Source organism: Topomyia yanbarensis, chromosome 1 (assembly GCF_030247195.1).
Source record: "Topomyia yanbarensis strain Yona2022 chromosome 1, ASM3024719v1, whole genome shotgun sequence".
Classification (NCBI taxonomy): domain Eukaryota; kingdom Metazoa; phylum Arthropoda; class Insecta; order Diptera; family Culicidae; genus Topomyia; species Topomyia yanbarensis.
In genome coordinates this window covers 82,322,972-82,346,651 of record NC_080670.1, presented here as the reverse complement: position 1 = coordinate 82,346,651, position 23,680 = coordinate 82,322,972, and the positions used below count along the sequence as shown (strand labels likewise).

Here is a 23,680-nt window from a genome sequence, read left to right as displayed (position 1 = left end):
TCATCGCAGAATTCGTTAGAATCGGGATTTGCTGCGTGAACGTACGTATCACCCTGTAATTCAGGAACCAGAACTCGGATCCACACAAAATTCAACAGCAGCTGATGGACCTTTCATTTAAAATTAAGTTTGTCAAAATCGGTTCAGAAAATTCCGAGAAACCGATTTGGAAAAATCAACAAATTTTGTTTTGTAGCCATACTCTTCAACTCGTAATTCGGAACAAGATGTCGGTTGAAAATGAAATTCAATAGCAACCTATGGGAATATTATACCTTTCATTTGAATCTTAGTTTGTAAAAATCGGTTCAGCCATCTCCGAGTAACCGATGTGGACATTTTGTTAACAAATCCGCACATATACACACATACATACACACATACACATACACACATACATACATACACACATACATACACACAGATATTTTGCGATCTCGGCGAACTGAGTCGAATGTTATATGAGACTCGGCCCTCCGGGCCTCGGTTAGAAAGTCGGTTTTTGGAGCAATTGCATAACCTTTCTATATAAGAAAGGCAAAAGAATAATATTTAATTAGCTTAATAAGCATGAGTTCAATGTTATCTTCATGTGATTATAATTTGCATTTGGTGGAATGCGTTTGAACGTGTAGGGAATGGGGGTTAGTAGAGTGGGTGTGGAGGATGCGTCAGAAATCCTTCATCTTATTTCGGTATACGGGGTGGATGAAGGAAATCTGGGCGTGAGGGTGATCCAAGAAGAGGGGAGTGATGAAGGAGGGAGGTGTAAGGGCAAGGTGGGGAGGGGGGAAGGGGCGGCTACGCAATACTCAACTGCATATTTTGCCTTCCATTTGAGACTTGGTTTGAGAAAATCGGTTCAGTCATCACCGATGAACCGATGTGACTTTAATTGTGGAATATGCCCGGAATTCCGGACTTCCGGAATCGTCGATAGTGGACAATATATTCAAAGAATGTTTGATTGGCAATCAGTGATCTAGATCTACGATTAGAAGTAATTTGGTGACCATTTCAATAGTTTTTAGCCTCTGAGGTATTACGATTGTACCGATTTATATGGGAAATTCCAGTGTATCCTTACTAACACCCCTGTAACTCCGGAAGCAAGAGTCAGAACCGAATGAAATTCAGCAGCAGTCAATGGCATTACTGTATCTTTCATTTGAAATTAAGTTCGTAAAAATCGGTAGAGAATTCGTTGTGGAATGGGTGTGATATTAGCTTAGGAACTTGGCGGGTTCCCCGAGGGCGTCATGAACCGTCATAGGTGGCCAATGTGGTCAAAGCTGCTTTGATTGATCATTAGTGATCCAGACCCGCAAACTAGAGTAATGTTACATCAATTTTAATATGTTTTACATCATTTGAACATTATGGTGGTACCAGTTTATATGGGAATTTGCTGTGTGACCGCACTCTTCAATCCGTAACTCCGGAACCGGAAGTCGGATCAACTAAAAATTCAATAGCAGCTTATGGGAGCGTTATACCTTTCAGATGAAACTAAGTTTGCGAAAATCGGTCCAGCCATCTCTGAGAAAATTGTGTGAGTTTAAATGACACACACACATACACACACACATACACACACACATACATACACACACACAGACATTTGCCGATCTCGACGAACTGAATCGAATGGTGTATGATACTCGGCCCTCCGGGCCTCGGTTAAAAAGTCGATTTTTACAGTGATTGCATAGCCTTTCTTTATATGAGAAAGGCAAAAAGGTGCGAAATCGACAAAGTCCCAAAAAGTCGATCTTTATAAAAAAAAAATTTCGAGATAACATAAAATCTCGACGTTTCATGCATTTTTAAGATGTTTGGCATCAAAAATACGAATTCGATTTCTGAAATTTCATGGGGTCCCCCCTTTGAAAAAAAAATTGAGTTCCGGCTTATATGGGAATTTCATATGTGACCGGACGATTTAGTCTATATTTCCGGACCCATATAAGCGATCCGTACGAAATTTTATAGACATCTGTGGGGATATTATAGCTATCATTTGGGACTAAGTTTGTGAAAATCGGCCAAACCATTTCCGGGAAACTGATGTGAGTTCGTAAATTTTGAAAGGTGGCCGCTTTTCCCGGGCACTTCCGGAACCATCTATGGTGGTCAATGTAGTCAACGAAAGTTTGGTTGGCCGTCGGTGACCGAGAACAGCAAATTTAAGTTGTTTGAGAGACATTTTAGCGAAATTTTTACCTTTTTTGCTTTCATCGGAGTATCGGTTTGAATCACAATTTGCTATGTGATCGCACGCCCAGGCCTGTAACTCCGGAACCGGAAGTCGGATCGGGATGAAATTAAATAGCCATTTACGGGGACGCAATACAATACATTTCATTTGAGGCCAAGTTTAGTCGAATTGGTCTAGCCATCTCCGAGAAACCGATGTGAATGTTATTCTGAATTTAGATACTTCCGCCGGGGCTTCCGGAACTGACGATGGTGGCCAATGTGGCCAAATAGACTTTGAATGGATGTTAGTGACCTAATACTACAAATCGAAGCAGTTGTGGTCATATTTTGGAAAAAATTTCACCTTTATACATTCATTCCAGAATTTATTAAAATCGACATTTTCTGCGTGTTCGTACTTATCACCCTGTAATTCCGGAACCGGAAGTCGGATCCATTAGAAATTCAATAGCAGCCTATGGGAACGTTGCACCTTTCATTTGAGACTAAGTTTGTCAAAATCGGTTCAGCCATCTCTGAGAAAAATGAGTGACATTTTTGGTCACATACACACACACATACACACAGATATTTTGCGATCTCGGCGAACTGAGTCGAATGTTATATGAGACTCGGCCCTCCGGGCCTCGGTTAGAAAGTCGGTTTTTGGAGCAATTGCGTAACCTCTCTATATGAGAAAGGCAAAAGAATAGTATTTAATTAGCTTAATCAGCATGAGTTCAATGTTATCTTCATGTGATTATATTTTGAAATGTTGGTGGAATGGGTTTAAAAGTGGAGGGAATGGGGGGTTAGTAGAGTGGGAGTGGAGGATGCGTCAGAAATCCTTCATCTTATTTTGGTATACGGGGTGGATGAAGGAAATGCGGGCGTGAGGGTGGTCCAAGGGGACGGTAGTGATGAAGGAGGGAGATGTAAGGGCAAGGCGGGGGGGGGGGGGGGCGGAGGGGCTCTGATACAATACTCAGCTGCATATTTTGCCTTCCATTTGAGACTTGGTTTGAGAAAATCGGTTCAGTCATCACCGAAGAACCAATGTGACTTTATTTGTGGAATATGCCCGGAATTCCGGACTTCCGGAATCGTCGATAGTGGACAATATATTCAAAGAATGTTTGATTGGCAATCAGTGATCTAGATCTGCGATTAGAAGTAATTTGGTGACCATTTCAATAGTTTTTAGCCTCTGAGGTATTACGATTGTACCGATTTATATGGGAAATTCCAGTGTATCGTTACTAACACCCCTGTAACTCCGGAAGCAAGAGTCAGAACAGAATGAAATTCAGCAGCAGTCAATGGTATTACTGTATCTTTCATTTGAAATCAAGTTTGTAAAAATCGGTAGAGAATTCGTTGGGGAATGGGTGTGATATTAGCTTAGGAACTTGGCGGGTTCCCCGGGGGCGTCATGAACTGTCAAAGGTGGCCAATGTGGTCAAAGCTGCTTTGATTGATCATTAGTGATCCAGACCCGCAAACTAGAGTAATGTTACATCAATTTTAATATGTTTTACATCATTTGAACATCATGGTGGTACCAGTTTGTATGGGAATTTGCTGGGTTACCGCACTCTTCAACCCGTAACTCCGGAACCGGAAGTCGGATCAACTAAAAATTTAATAGCAGCTTATGGGAGCGTTATACCTTTCAGATGAAACTAAGTTTGCGAAAATCGGTTCAGCCATCTCTGAGAAAATTGTGTGAGTTTAAATGACACACACACATACACACACATACACACACACACATACATACACACACAGACATTTGCCGATCTCGACGAACTGAATCGAATGGTGTATGACACTCGGCCCTCCGGGCCTCCGTTAAAAAGTCGATTTTTACAGTGATTGCATAGCCTTTCTTTATATGAGAAAGGCAAAAAGGCAGAATCTTACAATTGAAGAAATATACATACAATCCACACCTTGAAAAAATAGATCAATGAAATTTTAACAAAACAAAAAAACATGTAGGAATAAAAAAATGAAGAAAAATGAGAAACATGGATCAAATTTCAAATAAAGGTTTTGGTTGGATTTTACGCTATGCTGGTTTCGAAAACATTCATAATTCTATAAAAACATGAATTATTTTTTTATTTGTGTTGGTGTAAAATATTTTACAAGAATGTTGTAACTGATTTCATTTCTGGTAAATAGTTCAAAAATGAACATAAATTCGTTACGTTCAGGAAGCGACGTTCAAAATCTCATGCTCACTCCTTCAAAATGAAAAGATTTTGTATGCGGATTAAACTTGCTACATTAGTTAGCTAATCTTGCTAACTAGTTGATTTAGTTTGGTAACAGAGTTAAATTTTCTCTTCGAACTCAAACACAATTTAGTTGAAAGTATGTTTCTTAGAATCATTGGCAGCTGCAGGATTATGAACTGAGAGATCTTCTCTTCATGCTCCATGACATATAAAATTCAAAACAAAACTATTAACACTATACTCGTCACGAAAGGGGCTTGTTGTGCACGCAATTTACTGTTATAATGAAAATGTTGATAAAAGGCCGTATTTGAAAGAATTGTAAAACGTATTTATTTTTTTTTCATCCCTGGCCTCTTTGCTAGGGGGAATTGTCGAAAATCGCCGAAAATAGCTACGTCATTTGAGTATAACCCCTTTACAAAAATGTTTCGGTAGCATCTCGTATCTGAATATGATTTTTATAGATTTTGTATCAATGATTGGCAAACCATATATATTAAATTTTAAATTTAAATTTTTGGATTAATTTCGAATTCTTTTGGTATATCAAGAGTTTTTGATGACTCATTTGACCAATTGAGCTCTAAAATAGAGGTAGAGTTACCGCCTCTAGTGGTACTTTGACCAGCAGAATTTTACTGAGCACGGGATAGACTTCAAGAGACACATGGGTATGCGTTGAAATCAATTCGAATTAAAGTGATCACTCGACAGAATTTTGGAGCGCTTCCATTGCTTTTTATTGTATAAAACGCTTCAGAATAAATAAATATGCACTGTTTTATTTCTTATGTAGCTCGTAGCACTAGGAGGAAAATATCTTATTTTCTTCACATTCACCGTAGAGTGTAATGTTTTGGTAAAGCACTTCACCTTTCTGTGCCGTTCACATTTAGTTGTATTTTTTGCATTTGTCAACAGTTTTGCTGATTTAGTTGGATGTAGTGAATCGCCTTCTCGGATATTCACAAGGAATCCAAAAGCACCAACCATTCTCGATGTGAAGGATAACCCAAACGAGCTTTGCTCTGCTCCTCAGTAAACAAACACGGGGTGTGAAATCCCACTTCAGTTTCTTTCGAGAATCTTTGTGAGGAACATTAATCCATTGAAGCGAAAGTTCAATGGGGTAAAGTAAACCCAAATGGCATTTTTAAAATAATATTTGTCAACGCCAAGAGGGGCCCTTCTTAACAATTAGAGCCTGCAACCCGAAGATGATGTTTATGAGGACTGGGTGCTGGATGATTCCTGGTAAAGAAAAGGGCAACGCAAAATTGCAAAATAATCCAATGGATTCTTCCGGGCGAATTCGGATTTACCTGAACGAAGCCATGGAATTCGCCTCAAAAAACCGGTGTGGCAACTCTAAGCAGGGTTTGTTTCTTTCAATAATTACTCTCGATACTGATCCAGCGCTTTCGGAGATTGGAAATTCAATAAATCAAAAAAATCGATTTCAAATTGGCGAAATTTGAAGACAACCATGACTTCCAATCAAACCATTTAATTGTTTAACCCTTACGAGTCTGATCATATTTTTGTTTCGATTATAGACATTTCAACCTTAAGGTCATTCGCTTCTTCATTCAGGTTAGGAATTTTCCTATAACAAATCTCTATTCCTGTGTGCGGGGTTGGGATTCGAACCCAGCTGAGCAGCGTACGTGACATTCAATGTACAAATTCCGCTATGCCCGCTCGAGTCTGATCTTGTATCGATGCGAGATTTACGTTGGTATAAACATAGTTGATATCAAATATGCAGGAGTTTAGAATTTTCGCCATTCTAGTTACTTCATATACAAGATATTGAATTTTTATTTGTATTCTCAAATAAATTTTGGTCGAAAAAGTATTTGTCAAAATTTTAGTTTCTGTTAAAAATCCGGGCCCCTTTCAAAACTCCGGGCCCGGGGGGAAACACCCCGGTCCCCCCCTCTCGGCGGCCCTGGTCGCATGACTTATTTTGGTTTTGCCGCAAATCGCCAATAGTCTAGAAATGACAAATCCTACAAAAAATGTTGTAGGAGTGATTTTTACAAAATTAGTCGAATTTTTGAATAAAAATATTGAAAAAATTCTTCATGGACTCCCACACTGAAAAAATCGATCTTAAAAATTTAAAGTCGATTTACAAAAAAAAAAAAAAACCATTTTTGATTTGGATGTAATTTTGTTTTAAGATAGGTTATTATATGCCCTACCTTGAAGTTGGGCACTTTCAAGGAAAAAAATAGTAATTTAAAAAGAACTTTCCTTGTCAAAACTGAATTTTTTTCTACAGTGTATTTTTATCGAAAACTAATCCAATGAAAGTCGCGACCTACTTTCAATTTTTTTTTCTCCAAGAATTGTTGAGCAGAATGATCTTGACTTCTCGCGACGCTGCTGCACTGTTGTGGCGATGCAGGGGGTAAGATTTCTGGTCTCATAAATTATTCGTCGTGTGATCGAGCCCCACTCAGTACAACACAAGATATATTTTCATCGCCAGTAGAAAATCCGGTCGATTTAAAAAATGCGCGATATCACCGAGCGTGGCGCTAGTGAAGAGATTTTGACACAGAGTTAAATGCATTACTTAGCGTCCGAACCCACTCGAAAACGTTACCGCCTTTTTAACTGCATGCAAACCAAAACAAACAAAATGGGCCGGATTGTGAAATGCATTCTTTTCGAAGTGCCCAAAGCAGGAGTTGTTCACAATCATTTCTTAGGTAACCACACGACGCCGATGGGTGAGTAAGCACATAATAGGATGTTACGAATTTACTTCATTCGAGTATCGAATCTAACTAGATGTACGCAATGGATTCGAATTTTGTTGGTCCACGAAACTGATGGAGAAATTGCCGGGGTGCAGGAACTACAAAAACTAGAGATACGCTCAGACTATTTTCAATTAGACATGTTTAGTGATCTGTTTCAACCTAACAGGAGGTGAAACATTAAGTCGTGGAATTATTATAAATGATATTGACTGTATATTTAGGTTTTGACAGAATGCAGATCTGTGTGATTTCAGCACATCGAGCATACTTTGCACTCTAGATAGAAGCAAATCTTTTGTTGAAAGGAAATGTATTACCACGAAATGCCTTATAATCGTGGGGATTTTGTACTTACAAGAAGTTAAAATAAACGCCAGCCTGGAAAATGAAGTAATGTGTTTACCTTGAAAGGAGTCTTTGCACGATCATTAGAAATCACATTTCTGCGCAGTAATGTCATTAATAACGCCTCGTGTTAGGGTACCTGATGTATGTGCGATTCTCAAAGAGCGACTGTAAACAGGATTGAATAGAAACAAAAAACAATGAAACAACAAGAATTGATTTTCTCGAACAAAACAAAATCTATTTTATAGTTGCTTAATTTCCCAAATATAGAACAATAAATAATTCTGATCAGGGCCGCAGAGAGAAAATACGGGCCCTGGGGGTCCAACGTACGGGCCTCCACCACTGTGTACAGTACAAAAAAGTTAATGTTTGAAATTCATTACTGTGGGAGTTTTTTTTAAATGCCTTTTCAACAGTTTTGGTGACTTTGAAAAGCGTCATTTTTGTCAATAGTATTTATAAAAGTACGGAAATGGAAAGATTAAAAATGTAGTTATTACAAAAATTAAAAATATCTAAACGGCGATCAACGGCAAAAGATAAAAGAAAAACAATAGGAAAACTAAATATTAAAAGAATGTAAAAAAGAGCTACAAACAACAAAATCAACCAAATAAACAAATTAATGTCAATTGTCAAAAAATGTTTAATCTAGAAAAAACCAAAATAAAACCTATAAAAATTTGATAAAAGAAAACAGGAAAGTAGAAAAAATTTAAGAATAAATAAAAATGAAAGAAAAACTACTAAAAAGAATACAAACACTAATATAAAATATGCATAAAACTGAAAAACTCGATAAATCAAGAATAATAAAATTTATTTAACATTTAAAACAAGACATATTTAAAGCAATAGAAAAAGTAAATAGAACGTTAAGAATGCATAAAATTACAGGAGTGTATATAAAAGACAAGAATAAAATAACCATAGAGAAATTAAAATAAATGGACGAACCGGAAAATTTTGAAAAACTGGAAAAGTGGAATGATAAAAAGACAAAAAGTAAAGAAAATTGGATAATGAACAAAAACGGAGCAAACAGACAAAATGAAAAACAAAGATAGTAGGAAAAAGTCAACATGGTATACTATAGAAACACAAAAAATAGAGAAATTAACACTAAGAAAATGAATAAAATGGATTAAATTATTTAAAGAATAGAAAAACACTAGCAATGAAATTTGAAATAAATTAAAATAACGAACTAAATGTAAAATCAAGGAAAAGTGCGCATAGTGCTAAAAAAAAGATCAAATGTTTTTTTAGGAAAATAAAAAAAATCAATATAAACGTACAAGAAAATGGTCAACAGAAAAAGTACTTTCAAAATAGGTTAAATGGAAAGAATAAAGAAATAACAATAACGAATAAAATCTTAAGAAAAAGGTATAAGAAATAAATAAAATTATATTAAACGATCAGTGGGAAAAAATAAAACTACGAAAAAGGAAAAGTTAAAAACATAAGGAAGAAAATAGGAGAAAGGTAAAAAATTAAACAATAAGACAAATTGGAATGAATTTGAATAAGTAAAATTGCTTATGGAAATGCAAAAAAATACGAAAAAAACGGAAATAGAAAAGGCTATGATAAGAATAAATGTAGTAAATAGACAAATTCTAAAAATTGGATGGAATGAAAAAAGAAACAAATAAAAAGCAGAGTATTAAAATATGAAACAATAAGAAAAATGAAATAAAGAAAGCAGAATTTTCTCGAAAAATTGTGAATAAAATGAAATAACAGAGAAAAAACTATAAAAACTATAAAAGTAAGTGATAGTGATAGCAATAGAAAAAAGCAAAAGTAAGGAACGTAAAAAGATGGATAAAATAAAAGAATGGAAATAGATAAAAAAGGCAGAAATTTAAAATTGTAGAAATACAAATACAATCAACAACTTGAAAAAATAGATAAATGAAATTTTAACAAAATAAAAAAAAATCCATGCAAAAATTAAAAAAAAAATGAGAAACATGGATCAAATTTCAAATAAGGGTTGGGGTTGGATTTTACGCTATGCTGGTTTCGAAAACATTCATAATCCTATAAAAACATGAATTATTCTTTATTTGTGTTGGTGTGTTAGCACACCTTAAAATATTTTACAAGAATGTTGTAACTGATTTCTAGTAAATAGTTCAAAAATAAAAATAAAATCGTTACGTTCAGGAAGCGACGTTCAAAATCTCACGCTCGCTCCTCCAAAACGAAAAGATTTTGTATGCGGATTTAACTTGCTACATTAGTTAGCTAATCTTGCTAACTAGTTGATTTAGATTGGTAGCAGAGTTAAATTTTCTCTTCGAAATCAATCAAACACAATTTAGTAATTTAGTTGAACGTATGCTTCTTAGAATAATTGGTAGCTGCAAGATTGTGAACTGAGAGATCATCTCTTCATGATCCATGACATAAAATTCAAAACAATATTATTAACACTATATTCCTCATAAAAGGGGCTTGTTGTGTACGCAATTTGCTGTTATAATGAAAATGTTGATAAAAGGCCGTATTTGAAAGAACTGTAAAACGTATTTATCTTTTTTCCATTCCTGGCCGCTTTGCAAGAAAATCTCCGAAAAAAGCTACATAATTTGACTACGACCCCCAGACAAAAATGGTTCGGTATCATCTCGTATCTGAATATGATTTTTTATGGATTATGTAACAATGAACGGCAAACAAAATATATTAAATTTTAAATTTAAATTTTTGGATTATTTCGGATTATTTAGGTATATCAAGAGTTTTTTTTTATTCATTTCGTTTATTTGATAGGCACAAATGCGTTAGCTTGGCGGTGCCAAATTCTTTTGTTTTTACATTTTGGATATTTTAAAACTAGGAGGTTACAATGTTGAAATATTTTTTTTAAAAAAGAAAAATTTTACAGCTATCTTAAGACTAGAAATAAGATTCTATATACAAGAGAGGGGGCAAAAGATATATCAAGAGTTGTTGATGACTCATTTGACCAATTGAGCTCTCAAATAGAGGTAGGGTTACCGCCTCTAGTAGTACTTTCATCAGTAGAGTTTTACTGTGCAGGGGATAGGCTTCAAGAGACACATGGGTATCAATTACAATTTCGAATTGAAGTGATCACTCGACAGAAGTTTGGAGCGCTTCCATTGCTTTTTATTGTAAAAAACGCTTAAAAACAAATATGCACTGTTTTATTTCTTATGCAGCTCGTCGCACTAGGAGGAAAAATATCTTATTTTCTTCATATTCACCGTAGAGTGTAATGTTTTGCACTCCACCTTTCTGTGCCGTTCACATTTAGTTGTATGTTTTTGCATTTGTTAACAGTTTTATCGATTTATGTAGTTGGGTATAGTACTTCGCTCTCCTTCATTCCCACGAAGAATCTAAAAGCACCAGCCACTCTCGCTGTGAAGGATAACCCGAGCGAGCTTTGCTCTGCTCCACAATAAACAAACACGGGTAGTGAAATCACACTTCAGTTTCTTTCGAGAATCTTTGTGAGGAACAATAATCCATTGAACCGAAGGTACAACGGGGTAAGGTAAACCCAAATGGCACTTTTATAATAATTTTTATCAATACCAAGAGGGGCCCTCCTTAACAATTAGGCCTGCAGGAATCAGGAATCAGTAGCGACTGGCTCAAAGGGCACGTTCCCCATGTTGATTGGAGATTTGTGCCTTGCCATGATCTGCTTTTTCATCATTTCCCTGATGGGAAGGATTGGGAAGTGGTAAGGTTAGAGGTAAGGGAAATAACGACACAGAACAATTACAACAGAACATTCTGCACACCCGGAAAGATGTTAAACGATCTGCAGGTGATACAAAAGCAGGAATAAAACTTCCAACCCCCGGAGGGATTTGAAATTTTTATTTAAACAGTGAGCGGATATATCAACACTCCCGAGGAAATATTGAGATAACAGAACGACAACACCACCGAGAAGATATTGTCATTCAAACAGAATTAATCCTTCACTCCCTAAGGAATAATCAACCTCTCTCGTTGCATTGAAATTTTCGTATGCGCCTAAAATATTACGACAAATAAAGATTACCTTCAGAGCTGACATCCCCAAAAGGATATCAAACATGGTCTAATAAGACATACAATTACATTCCAACACCCCCCGAGAGGTATTGAAAAGATAACTAAATGGTTAGTTAGCAGGACTTCTGCTGAGCGGCCTTGCATTAACTTTTTGGAAACCATAATTTAGCCGAAATTTTTGCTGTGCTAGAAGGTTCAGAGATTCGTCATCAATACCGCAGAAAATCAAGTGATGTTCTGGATTGATTGGTGTGGATCTCAAAATCTTCCACTTCCGAACTTGTATATTAACATTTTGTACTGCCAGTCGATTCAAAACATCAATATCACTCAACTTTTCCATAGAATCCCATGGTATATTGAGTGATATCTTGTTTTGATACAAGCAGTATGGTTCAATTACGAACTTGTAAACTCCAGCCTTTTCATTGATTATTCCCTTAATCCAGGCACAACTTTCCTCGTTCTCTGGCGAAAACCAAAGAGCTCCGAATATTAAGCCTGAGCCCCTGAAGCTGGGAACAAATGAATTAGGTGGAGTAGAATAGAGATGACTGTGAAGATCTCGCAAAAAAGCGTACCTTAAAGCGGGAGTGAATACACCATTTTCCAGCCTAACTTGAAAACGCCAACTGCGCAGTGGTGGAGAATCTTTCCCAATGTCCGCATTTGCACGGTTAAGCTTCTTCCTACGATTCATATCATGGTGCTTTCCTTTTGGCGCAATGCCGTCCGGAATATCATCCTGACAATTATCGTCAGTCGAAGCTGAAAACGATCCAGCAAAGGGTGATTGGTTTGATAGCCCGCCCTTTGTCTTACCAAAGTCTCGTTCCGAGTTGAACTCACGATCGCTTTGCTGCTGGGCCGCCATTTGCAATGCGATAATAACTAAAATCCGAAAGAGACCTGATGTCGATCGTAGTCAGAAGTAAAAGAACGGTTCATTTCACACGGATAACCCTGGGAGCCGATACCGCACTAACACAATTCAATGAAACCACTACATGTGGACATTTATCTCTCTTGACAATGAGAGATATGAGCTCAATTTGAGATTATCTGGAGTAGACGGCACCCACATCTACATTTTCGATTGTGAGTAATCTGCCAGCATTTTCTGATAACAGACTGTTCGGATTTGGAGGTACAGGTAAAACACAAATACCATTTCGATCTTCACGCTAAACCCGATCATGCGATGGTGTCAAAAAAAATGCATGTATGTATTTGAGAATTCCCACGCAAGGTTATTTTAAACTACCACGGTGCATTTGGGGGTTACGGAGGTTTTAGAGCCTAGCTCTCACAATTCTCACTTAAGAGGGGATTATATGAGTATAGTCATCCAAATCACAGAAAGAAAGACTGCGATTCAACCTAACATGACTGACCTACCACAACATTCTTACATTGGTACTGTAGCAGACACAATTTACCAATAGTCGAACTAGTACTAAAGCACCCTTACCACTACAGTATTAGAGTGGAATAAAAGCTTCACGGCTTACGTTTAAGTATGCGAAATACAAGAACCCATTCTTTGAGTCAAGTAGTGAGTAGTTAGAACAGATGGTCTACCTCAATCTGTGCGTACACTCACAAAACACCAATTGAAGGTTAATATGACACAGTAATCACTATATAGGATAGCTTTAGTAAATTACGCTCTATCGCCAAATGTACTCACAATCGCGAGCAGTGAGAATTATTGGTCTCACTCCACATATACATACACTGAAAGAAATCCAAACGTTAATTCTATTTGCTTCAAACCGCTTAAAATTCATATGAAGAAGAAATGCTATTGTTATCACGCGCACACATACCTTCTATGTGTCAACTGTATAAACTATGTATGCACACACATAAGTTATATGTGCATATTATTATAGAATGGGGTTTTATGTGCCTAATAGTTATGAAATGTGAATGTAAGATTAATATTTCTTGTGAATACACACATTAGGTTTATGTGCCAGCAAATAGTGTCTATATGCCTCCGTTAATTGCAAAAATCTATGTGTAAAATCAATAGGCATAACGTTTACTTTTTTTTGAGTGTACGCTCACCATGCAATAATAGGCCATATTGCCTGTTATGTGTGATCAATTTTCACCAAAATTGTGTCACTTTATGGCGCATAAAGCACCCATTTGCACCCAATTTCACTTCACAGGAATTCACCATACAGAAAGAATGAACTTAAAAACACATTTAACGTAAAAACGCTAATAATTCAACGTAGAAATCCTCTATAAAGGGAGACGTGAAACAATCACGTTTCTACTACATCCACTACCCTAACTTGTCTAACAATTAGGGCCTGCAACCCGATGATGATGTTTATGAGGACTGTGTGCTGGACGATTCCTGGTAAAGAAAAGGGCAACGCAAAATAGCAAAATAATCCAATGGATTCTTCCGGGCGAATTCTGATTTACCTGAACGAAGACACGAAATTCGTCTCCAAAAACCGGTGTGGCAACCCTAAGCAGGGTTTTTTTTTCAATAATTACTTTCGATACTAATCCAACGCTTTCGAAGATTGGAAATTCAATAAATCAAAAAAATAGAGGGTTGTCTACAAGGCACGACTACTTGTTACTTGTTGTTACTTTTATACTGACTGATAAAGATACAGAATTGATTATTAACAAGCACAGATTTAAGACAAGCTAATAAAAGGGATTTTTGCATAATGTATGAATATTTGTTTATGTTATGATTCACTGGTAACCCAAGTAACAATTGAAGTTTTATAGCACGCTACAAGTGCAATATAAGTTTTATGAGTGGCTATAAAACAACTTTAAAACCTAATTTGTTACTAGGGAATTGTACAGAATTAACAAGCGCACAATTAATACAAATTAATGAAAGGATTTTTCTAATTGAATTCTTTTTCCATTATGTATTCGTCCTAATAAGGACTGTTTGCTGATAACTATGTTTTGTGATACGGGACGAGAATCCTTTGAAACGATTCGAACCTTGCCGGCGATTCGCTTCTGCCACGTACACACACGAACATTTTCCTTTCGCAGCTCATGTCAAATAAGCACTGAAACAAAGTGATCTCTTTAATCAACTTTTTGGTGTAGATAGAAGACCATCCTTTTATACGACAAATAAAAATATTTTCATCATTCTTTTTGTGGTGGCTTTCGCCTAGTGGCATGGTTGCCACGTTTATTCATTTTGCAAAAGACTTCTAGTTTGTAAATTATTAATTTGAATAATATTTGCTTATATTATAATTTACTGGTAAAGATACAGAATCGACAAGCACAAGCTTAATACAAATTAATAAACGGAATTTTCTTCATCAATTCTTTTTCCATTATATGTTCGTCCTAATAAGGACGGATGGTGGCAGCACTGCCGAATCTCTCGGAAGTGATTTTGCGTTCCTCCCATAGTTTACAAAATTTTGCAGTGAAATATAGTATATTTAATAGGAAATCGAAGTTAATCGCTCGGTAGGTCGTTTCTCCTGTTGTGTTATGTGTTGGTAGGCAAAAATATCGTTGGAATAGTGTAATCTGACGTAGTGATTTTATCGTCACATCACAATTATTTTACTATGTATGTGCGCGACTCGAGCGAGCTACCAAAAAAATGTTCCCACTTAGCATCGACAGCGCCATCTGAACTTGACTAGTTGATGCAACGATTTCACTGATTCCCAGTTAAACTCATTCCAGAACCGGTTCGGATATCTGAATGGAGTCAGTACCCGGTCAAAAAAATGCGGACGAAGATCGTCAGGCCATTTCAATGGTTTGACGTTTGAATCAACTCGCCTGTGCTAATTGCCCTTAGGAACAAATGCTATTTGCGAATGCGATTTAAAGGTAATTTCAATACTTAGACGACAAATTTTCTGGCGGCTGCAATGGACTTGGTTGTTTTTGCATTTTTCAAACATGGCGGTTAGTGTTATCCACATTATTCATATTATTTATCTTATTAATTCAATAATTTTTTTATTGTTTTAATCATGTTGTTTGTTTCATTTGTTTAATCATTTTATTAAATTGTAAGTTTTTCCCAGTTCATATATTGTTCAGTTTCTTCATTTTATTAATTCGGTTTAGTCAGTTCTTTTAGTTATTGGATGACAGTTAGCTTGAAACAATTTAGTTTACTCTCTTAATTTCATAACTTTTTTAATATTGTCTGATTTTCATTTGAGCTAATTTGATTTGTTTTATTAATTTGATTTATATGAATCATTCTATCCATTTTATGAATAACTTTTTTTTGCTTCATAATTGTTTTGATTTTTGGTTTGTTTTGTTATTGTTTTTTAATTTATTCTGTTTATTATACGTGTTATACGTGCAAGACTCGAGGCTGTGCTTGTCTCACATATAGTTGCTTGCCAGCTTTGCGTGCGTTTGGCAATTTAATGAATAATACAACAGTTATATGTATGAGAGGTGTCTCATCCCACTGATGGGTGAATTAAATCGGTTTTATGTATACATGTGTGTATATATGTGTATGTGTTTATGTGTGTATATGTACATATAAATGTTCAAAAAATGGTTGCATTATACACGGGATTGTTTTGTAGTGTACACATATAATCTATTAATGTGAAAAACTGATACTTCTGGATAGAAGTCAGATCTTCCTCCAATTACAGCTCCTTGGAGATCTCCAATGGAACAACTTACACAAGTCCAACAGGCAGTGACACCAGACTAGGAGAAACGGAAGCGCTGAAGAAAACACGGAGTCTATCGGTTCTTTTTTATTATTTCCCCTTTTCTTTCTTAAATAAGCAGGAATTCAAGAAATGTGGATGAGAGTCAAAGGGGACATAAATGGGAGATAGAAATGAAGGTAGAAAACTGCAAAAACTGGTAAGTTTTCTAGTACACATGTGTTATGTTATATAAACAAATTGAACCAATATACTAAATACGCGTCGATTTCCTGCTTAAATGGAATCGAAAGTCTTACTGTAATGTTACAATCCAATTGATACAAACATTACAGTAAGGCGGGGCTAGTTGATGGAACGATGACCTCGGAACATGTCGCACTGTACACGAAATGGGTCACCGGAAAGTCAATTGAGCTAACACCTTCTTAAATCCGTGAACCAAGTTATTTGCATGAATGTTTAAATACATGCAAACATCTTTTTTCTGTAAATCACTACCAGCTAGTGGGAGATAGGAAGGTTAACACACACACACACACATATATTCGTCCTAATAAAGACGATTTGCCAATAACTGTTTTGTGATACAGGACGAGAATCCTATGAAACGATTTGAGACTTGCCTATACGACTAAACGCACTGCATAAACCAGCAATTCGCCATTTGTTTCGCCATCGTCGCTTGGAAATGCGAGCAAAATCCTTCCAACACACAGAAACGCTCCCCTTCCATGGCTCGTATCAAATGAAAGATGTATCTGAGATCCTACCAGCCGCAGTAGCAATAACCTACCTTGTTCCATCAGCAGAGTAGGTATGGCAGTGAATTAATTCGGTCAGAAACATTCCTTTTATGTCATGCGATGAAATGTGTAAGACGTTTATGAGTGTCGAGATGAGGTCTGTGTTAAGGAAAGAGTTCCGCAAATTTGTGAAAATTGTATATGTTTTCCCTGCGGATTAATGGATTTTTCAATAGTGTGCTAATAAAAACACAGATAAATTTGATAACAATTTTTTACTGGCAATTTTCTAAATCGATTGGTGTTCGAATCATGAAAATCTTTCAACAATTAAGAAGTTTCTCATGCTATGCTGGACGGGAATGGATCATTGACGTGCATCGGTAAATCAATCGTACCTTCATTTATCCAATCCGAATGAATCGAATCGAATGCACGAATTGAACACCAGTAAAAAATGACCAACGAATCCCAAGAAGGATCACCCACTATTCCATCATATAAGTCAGTTCTGCATCCATTCCCTGGTCCACATGTCACAAATACTCAGACGCCCACATACACAGATAGATACACGGCTAGCACACAACTGTACACTAGTACCAAAAACCACAATTATTACAACACAACACAACTAATAGGGTTCTACTGTTATTTTTTAATGCGCCTGTGCACGTTACCGAGGTCGACCGATAAATCGACACACAATGACTTCCACTGCGAGCCGTGCTCACAAAGACTGCCGTTAAGCTTTTGAACAATGTCTGCAAACACAGCCCACAGAAAAAGTCAATCCACGGCGACCCGCCAATCGGCCACGCCAGTGTGCACAGGCTCTTAGTTGACTGTTAGTTTGGACTGGTGCAGAGTATGAAAAAACACAAAACATAAAAAGGTCCATAAGCCCTCTCGGTCTCCTCGATGCACCACTATCGAGGCGCAATGCAATAACCATCCTAAAGCAGGTGTCTGCTCAAATATGCTTGAAGATGTTTGCAATACCGTCAAACCCGTCAACCTAGGAGAGGGCATATGTACCATAAACATTAATTGACAAGAAAAATTGTAGGTGAATATCTGCAATTTTCCAGGATCGCTACAGGTGATGGCTGTGTATATGTAAACTAGACTAGACACTTCCCGAAAAGGTTTTTTGAGCATTAAATTTCCTCTGAAATCGAAAAAAATCTCGACAAACATATGATTACGGCGTAAAAGCCAACTGTCAAAATTCTCTTTGAAGGGAAATTCCGGACAAACCTTTACTGACCGAAGACAGTTCACAGCATTTAATCTGATGCTAAACTTTTCGGGAGTATTGCAATATTCAATATGTGTTGCAATACTTGTTAAAGCGATTCCAAACCAAGACCAATCAATAAAAAAATTATCGAGCGAAATTTTTCCGGTGATTGGGAGCTTTAGGAGAATGGGCAATGGTACATCCTAGGGAATCTACTGTACTGTACTGGGTTAGTGCGTAAATTGCATTCTCCATTGAAAAAAACCTGTTTTGATCCACCTAGAGGTGCAATTGTGCCTTTCTCATTTTTCCAAACTATGATTTAATAGCTGGTTCGTACAATATAACTTTATGGAAATGTCTTTCATTCTTATTACACTTGGTAAGTATATATAAGAGCACCTTTTTGCATTCATCGCGGTATCGGTTTGACTCCAAGTTTTCTATGTGATCGACCTCCACAACCCGTAACTCCGGTGCTGGAAGTCGGATGGAGATGGAATTTAATATCAGTTTCTGGGGACGCAACACCTTTCATTTGAGACTAAGTTGAGCAAATCTAGCCATTTTCGAGAAACCAATATAACCGTTATTCTGACTTTGGATGCTTCCGGATCCGTCGATGGTGGCCAGTGTGGCCAAAGAGACTTTGAATGACTGTTGGGGACCTAGATCTACAAATTCAACAGTTGTGTTTACATTTTGGAAAAAAAATCACCTTTTTACATTCATCGCAGAATTCGTTAGAATCGGGATTTGCTGCGTGATCGTACGTATCACCCTGTAATTCAGGAACCAGAACTCGGATCCACACAAAATTCAACAGCAGCTGATGGACCTTTCATTTAAAATTAAGTTTGTCAAAATCGGTTCAGAAAATTCCGAGAAACCGATTTGGAAAAATGAACAAATTTTGTTTTGTAACCATACTCTTCAACTCGTAATTCGGAACAAGATGTCGGTTGAAAATGAAATTCAATAGCAACCTATGGGAATATTATACCTTTCATTTGAATCTTAGTTTGTAAAAATCGGTTCAGCCATCTCCGAGTAACCGATGTGGACATTTTGTTAACAAATCCGCACATACACACACATACATACACACATACACATATACACATACACACATACATACATACACACATACATACACACAGATATTTTGCGATCTCGGCGAACTGAGTCGAATGTTATATGAGACTCGGCCCTCCGGGCCTCGGTTAGAAAGTCGGTTTTTGGAGCAATTGCATAACCTTTCTATATAAGAAAGGCAAAAGAATAATATTTAATTAGCTTAATAAGCATGAGTTCAATGTTATCTTCATGTGATTATAATTTTCAAAGGTTGGTGGACTGCGTTTGAACGTGTAGGGAATGGGGGTTTAGTAGAGTGGGTGTGGAGGATGCGTCAGAAATCCTTCATCTTATTTCGGTATACGGGGTGGATGAAGGAAATCTGGGCGTGAGGGTGATCCAAGAAGAGGGGAGTGATGAAGGAGGGAGGTGTAAGGGCAAGGTGGGGAGGGGGGGGGGGAAGGGGCGGCTACGCAATACTCAACTGTATATTTTGCCTTCCATTTGAGACTTGGTTTGAGAAAATCGGTTCAGTCATCGCCGATGAATCGATGTGACTTTAATTGTGGAATATGCCCGGAATTCCGGACTTCCGGAATCGTCGATAGTGGACAATATATTCAAAGAATGTTTGATTGGCAATCAGTGATCTAGATCTACGATTAGAAGTAATTTGGTGACCATTTCAATAGTTTTTAGCCTCTGAGGTATTACGATTGTACCGATTTATATGGGAAATTCCAGTGTATCCTTACTAACACCCCTGTAACTCCGGAAGCAAGAGTCAGAACCGAATGAAATTCAGCAGCAGTCAATGGCATTACTGTATCTTTCATTTGAAATTAAGTTCGTAAAAATCGGTAGAGAATTCGTTGTGGAATGGGTGTGATATTAGCTTAGGAACTTGGCGGGTTCCCCGAGGGCGTCATGAACCGTCATAGGTGGCCAATGTGGTCAAAGCTGCTTTAATTGATCATTAGTGATCCAGACCCGCAAACTAGAGTAATGTTACATCAATTTTAATATGTTTTTCATCATTTGAACATTATGGTGGTACCAGTTTATATGGGAATTTGCTGTGTGACCGCACTCTTCAACCCGTAACTCCGGAACCGGAAGTCGGATCAACTAAAAATTCAATAGCAGCTTATGGGAGCGTTATACCTTTCAGATGAAACTAAGTTTGCGAAAATCGGTTCAGCCATCTCTGAGAAAATTGTGTGAGTTTAAATGACACACACACACATACACACACAGACATTTGCCGATCTCGACGAACTGAATCGAATGGTGTATGATACTCGGCCCTCCGGGCCTCGGTTAAAAAGTCGATTTTTACAGTGCCATAGCCTTTCTTTATATGAGAAAGGCAAAAACATCCTAGGAAATGGATTTAAAGGAAATAGTACATTATGGGGGATAGTATTCTGGGTAATAGTTTTCGGGGAAAGCCATACATATTTTTTTTATTTTGATTATAGAGGTTTTAATCTTAGGGTCATTCGCCTCTTTGTCGGGTTAGAGAAATCTCTTTAGAAAAATCTCTAACCCAATGTGCGGGGTTGGGAATTGAACCCAGATAATCTGCGTACAAGGCAATTGATTTACCAACTACACTATCTCCACCCCCCCACATAATAAAATAATAAATTATTACCAACTTAATTTCCATCTTATGTCATACTTGGAACTGTTCTTCTATTTTCTTATGGTATGGGTAATTGAAAATAGTCTTATCATTACTTGTAATAACTTCGAGTCGTTCTTTGTAGATTATTGTTAACATTTAAAAAAAATTGTTATATGTCTTACCAGTCGACTGTGCTGCCGCTGTTGTGGAAGCGCCGATGCCAGTAGATGTGTTTGCTTCGTTTGTATTGACAAGGTTGTTCATTTCGCTATCGGTTGGTTGAACGGGATTAGGATGAATGGTCGTAATTGGTGTTCTTAAAATGTTTAAACGACATGTCGGACACGTTTGCTGCCGTTGGAACCAAGATCGCAAGCACGCAGTATGAAAAATGTGACCACAAGGTAACTTCTTTGAGCTGTTAATCATATCTTCTCGACAAATTATGCATATGTTGTCAGACAATTGCAGTTCCTCCTGTGTGGCATCTGGATAAAGCGTATTCATATTTCGAATTGCACGACGAGATAATATTACGTCATTCAAAGCCTTTTTGAAGTTCCTAATAATTACAAAGAAATTAACATACAAATCTCATGACACTTCGATATTATTCACCTCATTGTATAGTACATTGGTCGGAATGCAAATAAAGGTAACGTGTAGATTTTCACCATCAATATCACAAAGATAACATAGAGAACTACTCGAATAAACCCAATTATAAGTTCAGTGTACAGTAAAAACACAGCTTTATTCTCCCAAGGAGTTTCGGAGCGCAATTCTGCGGCATGAAACATATACTTGATGGCTGTATTCAGTACCATCGTCATAAGAATGGCATATTCAAAGCCAAATACCAATTGAACTGTGGCACCTTTAGCAATAGTGGACTGATATGCATATGAGATAAGCTGATGATCCAGCACACCTAGACATGCCAGTAAACCTGCGACCCTCAAATGAAATATCCATCCAATTACAGGGCTTCGTTCCATCTGAAAAACAAAACTTTATGATCATGCTAGAATTCATTTAAAAACACTCACGTAATCTACACGATCCTCTGCTAACCAGTGGAAGGACTTCAAAAACAATAGTACCGTAAATAAGGCCACAAATTTTGGATTGAAATCGTCGCGAAAAACGGTGAAAGCTAGACATGTTTCTGTTAGTGCATACCAGAAACGTTCCATCAAGTGTTCGAATTCCGCTGCACGTAGAGTACCCAGAAAAACTTTTTTCATCAACTTGCCCAGCATTAGAACTAACACGAGTGATTGAATATAGATTACCTAAAAACAAAATATGGTTCAACAAAGTTGATTCGATATAATATTATTAGCTACTGCATTACTATGAACTTTCGCAAAAGTCGTTTAAAGGGGCAATATTTTCCTCTGCTATCGATGTAAATACGAACCAAAAGGGAGTACATTGTAAAACGAGGTAGTATTCAGCGTTTTACTGTTGAACTTACCGCCATACTCGGATTAGATTTGGTAATGTAAACAACCGATGGATAGAACTGCTTTTTCTGGTAGTATGCATTCCCTAATACCAGGCTCGTCAACGCCAGGCTAATAACTGATATTCCCAAAGCACGCATGTTTGCATATCTTGCAATTACCAGACTGATAGTTTAAAAAAAATATGTTAATTATATAAAAATTTCACTGTTTGTACTATTTCTCCAATTCAAGATTTGTAGCTTAGTAACTCTGAAAGCCTGTTAAGAATAAACATGAATATATATTTGAACATTTATCATAAATTGTAGCTACACATGCACATTGAACATTATTTCAACTTTTATTGTAATTAAGAAACACTAAAAAGAACACCGCAATAAGATGAGTACACTTTATTAAATTTTCAAAATATTATATTTTAATTCCACGTACATCAAGAGCACCCTTGAAAACTTTTTTTATGGGATGTTTAAGCTGTCAGCTGGAGGGATGCCAGGTATTTTTGTGTCATATCCCACACCAGTGTTGCCAAAATTAAATCTGTATTTCTCGACAAACATATGATTACCAAAGAGAATAGTGAAAGAGACGCAGAGTGAAAATCAGTCAAAACGGCAACACTCCCTTTACGATGATTTCAACACTAGAATTTGGCAACCGTTTCCAAAGGCAGCACTTTAAATGACTCCTATTATATTTTGAAAACAAACCTTTTGTCGATCGTTGGATTTGTTTATCAAACGATGTGCATTTCGAAACAAAGAGATGAAATAATTCTAAAACTTGTTTTTACTCATACATAGACTCTAGAATGCACCTTACAATCACGATTGCACTAAATTCTGACGAAAATTCAAATTTTTTTTGATAGATTTACAATACTTATCTCCTCCAACTCAGGCATGAGTAATGTTTATTTACATTGCACGATTGGTTTGCTCAATAAGGTATTTTTGGCTTCACACTATTCGTCTCTTTTCCTATTCTCTTTGATGATTACGGCTTAAAAGCCAACTGTCAAAATTATCTTTGAAAGGAAATTCCGGACAAACCGCCCGGATAGAATTTTACAATAGCAGTTACCCTACAAACTATCATAAAACAATAAATATTATAGTTATTATTGTTTCAACATTATTCGATGCCAAGTTCTCACAGTAGATTTACAATAAAATTTCATGTAACAATAAATTTCACTGTTCAGCAAAAAACTGATACA

At 36.7% G+C, this 23,680-nt stretch overlaps 1 protein-coding gene across 8 annotated transcripts in view; it reads right to left on the bottom strand.

Moving 5' to 3' along the window:
- Nucleotides 1-22,979, bottom strand: part of LOC131678019 (E3 ubiquitin-protein ligase HRD1) — a 39,464-nt gene extending 16,485 nt beyond the window's left edge. Inside the window, exons 1-6 of one of the 8 annotated variants that reach the window (XM_058958154.1) lie at nucleotides 22,894-22,979; nucleotides 22,470-22,623; nucleotides 22,347-22,392; nucleotides 22,039-22,284; nucleotides 21,608-21,987; nucleotides 21,172-21,551 (exon numbers count right to left, since the gene is read on the bottom strand). In XM_058958154.1, the coding sequence (XP_058814137.1) occupies nucleotides 21,172-21,551; nucleotides 21,608-21,987; nucleotides 22,039-22,284; nucleotides 22,347-22,392; nucleotides 22,470-22,540 (1,123 nt within the window). In that variant the 5' untranslated portion in view covers nucleotides 22,541-22,623; nucleotides 22,894-22,979. Of the gene's footprint in view, nucleotides 1-21,171; nucleotides 21,552-21,607; nucleotides 21,988-22,038; nucleotides 22,285-22,346; nucleotides 22,393-22,469; nucleotides 22,719-22,773; nucleotides 22,806-22,833 lie in introns of those variants that run through there. The other 7 variants (XM_058958155.1, XM_058958148.1, XM_058958152.1 and 4 more) reach the window with 7 other exon arrangements.
- Between the last annotated feature and the right edge of the window lie 701 nt (nucleotides 22,980-23,680).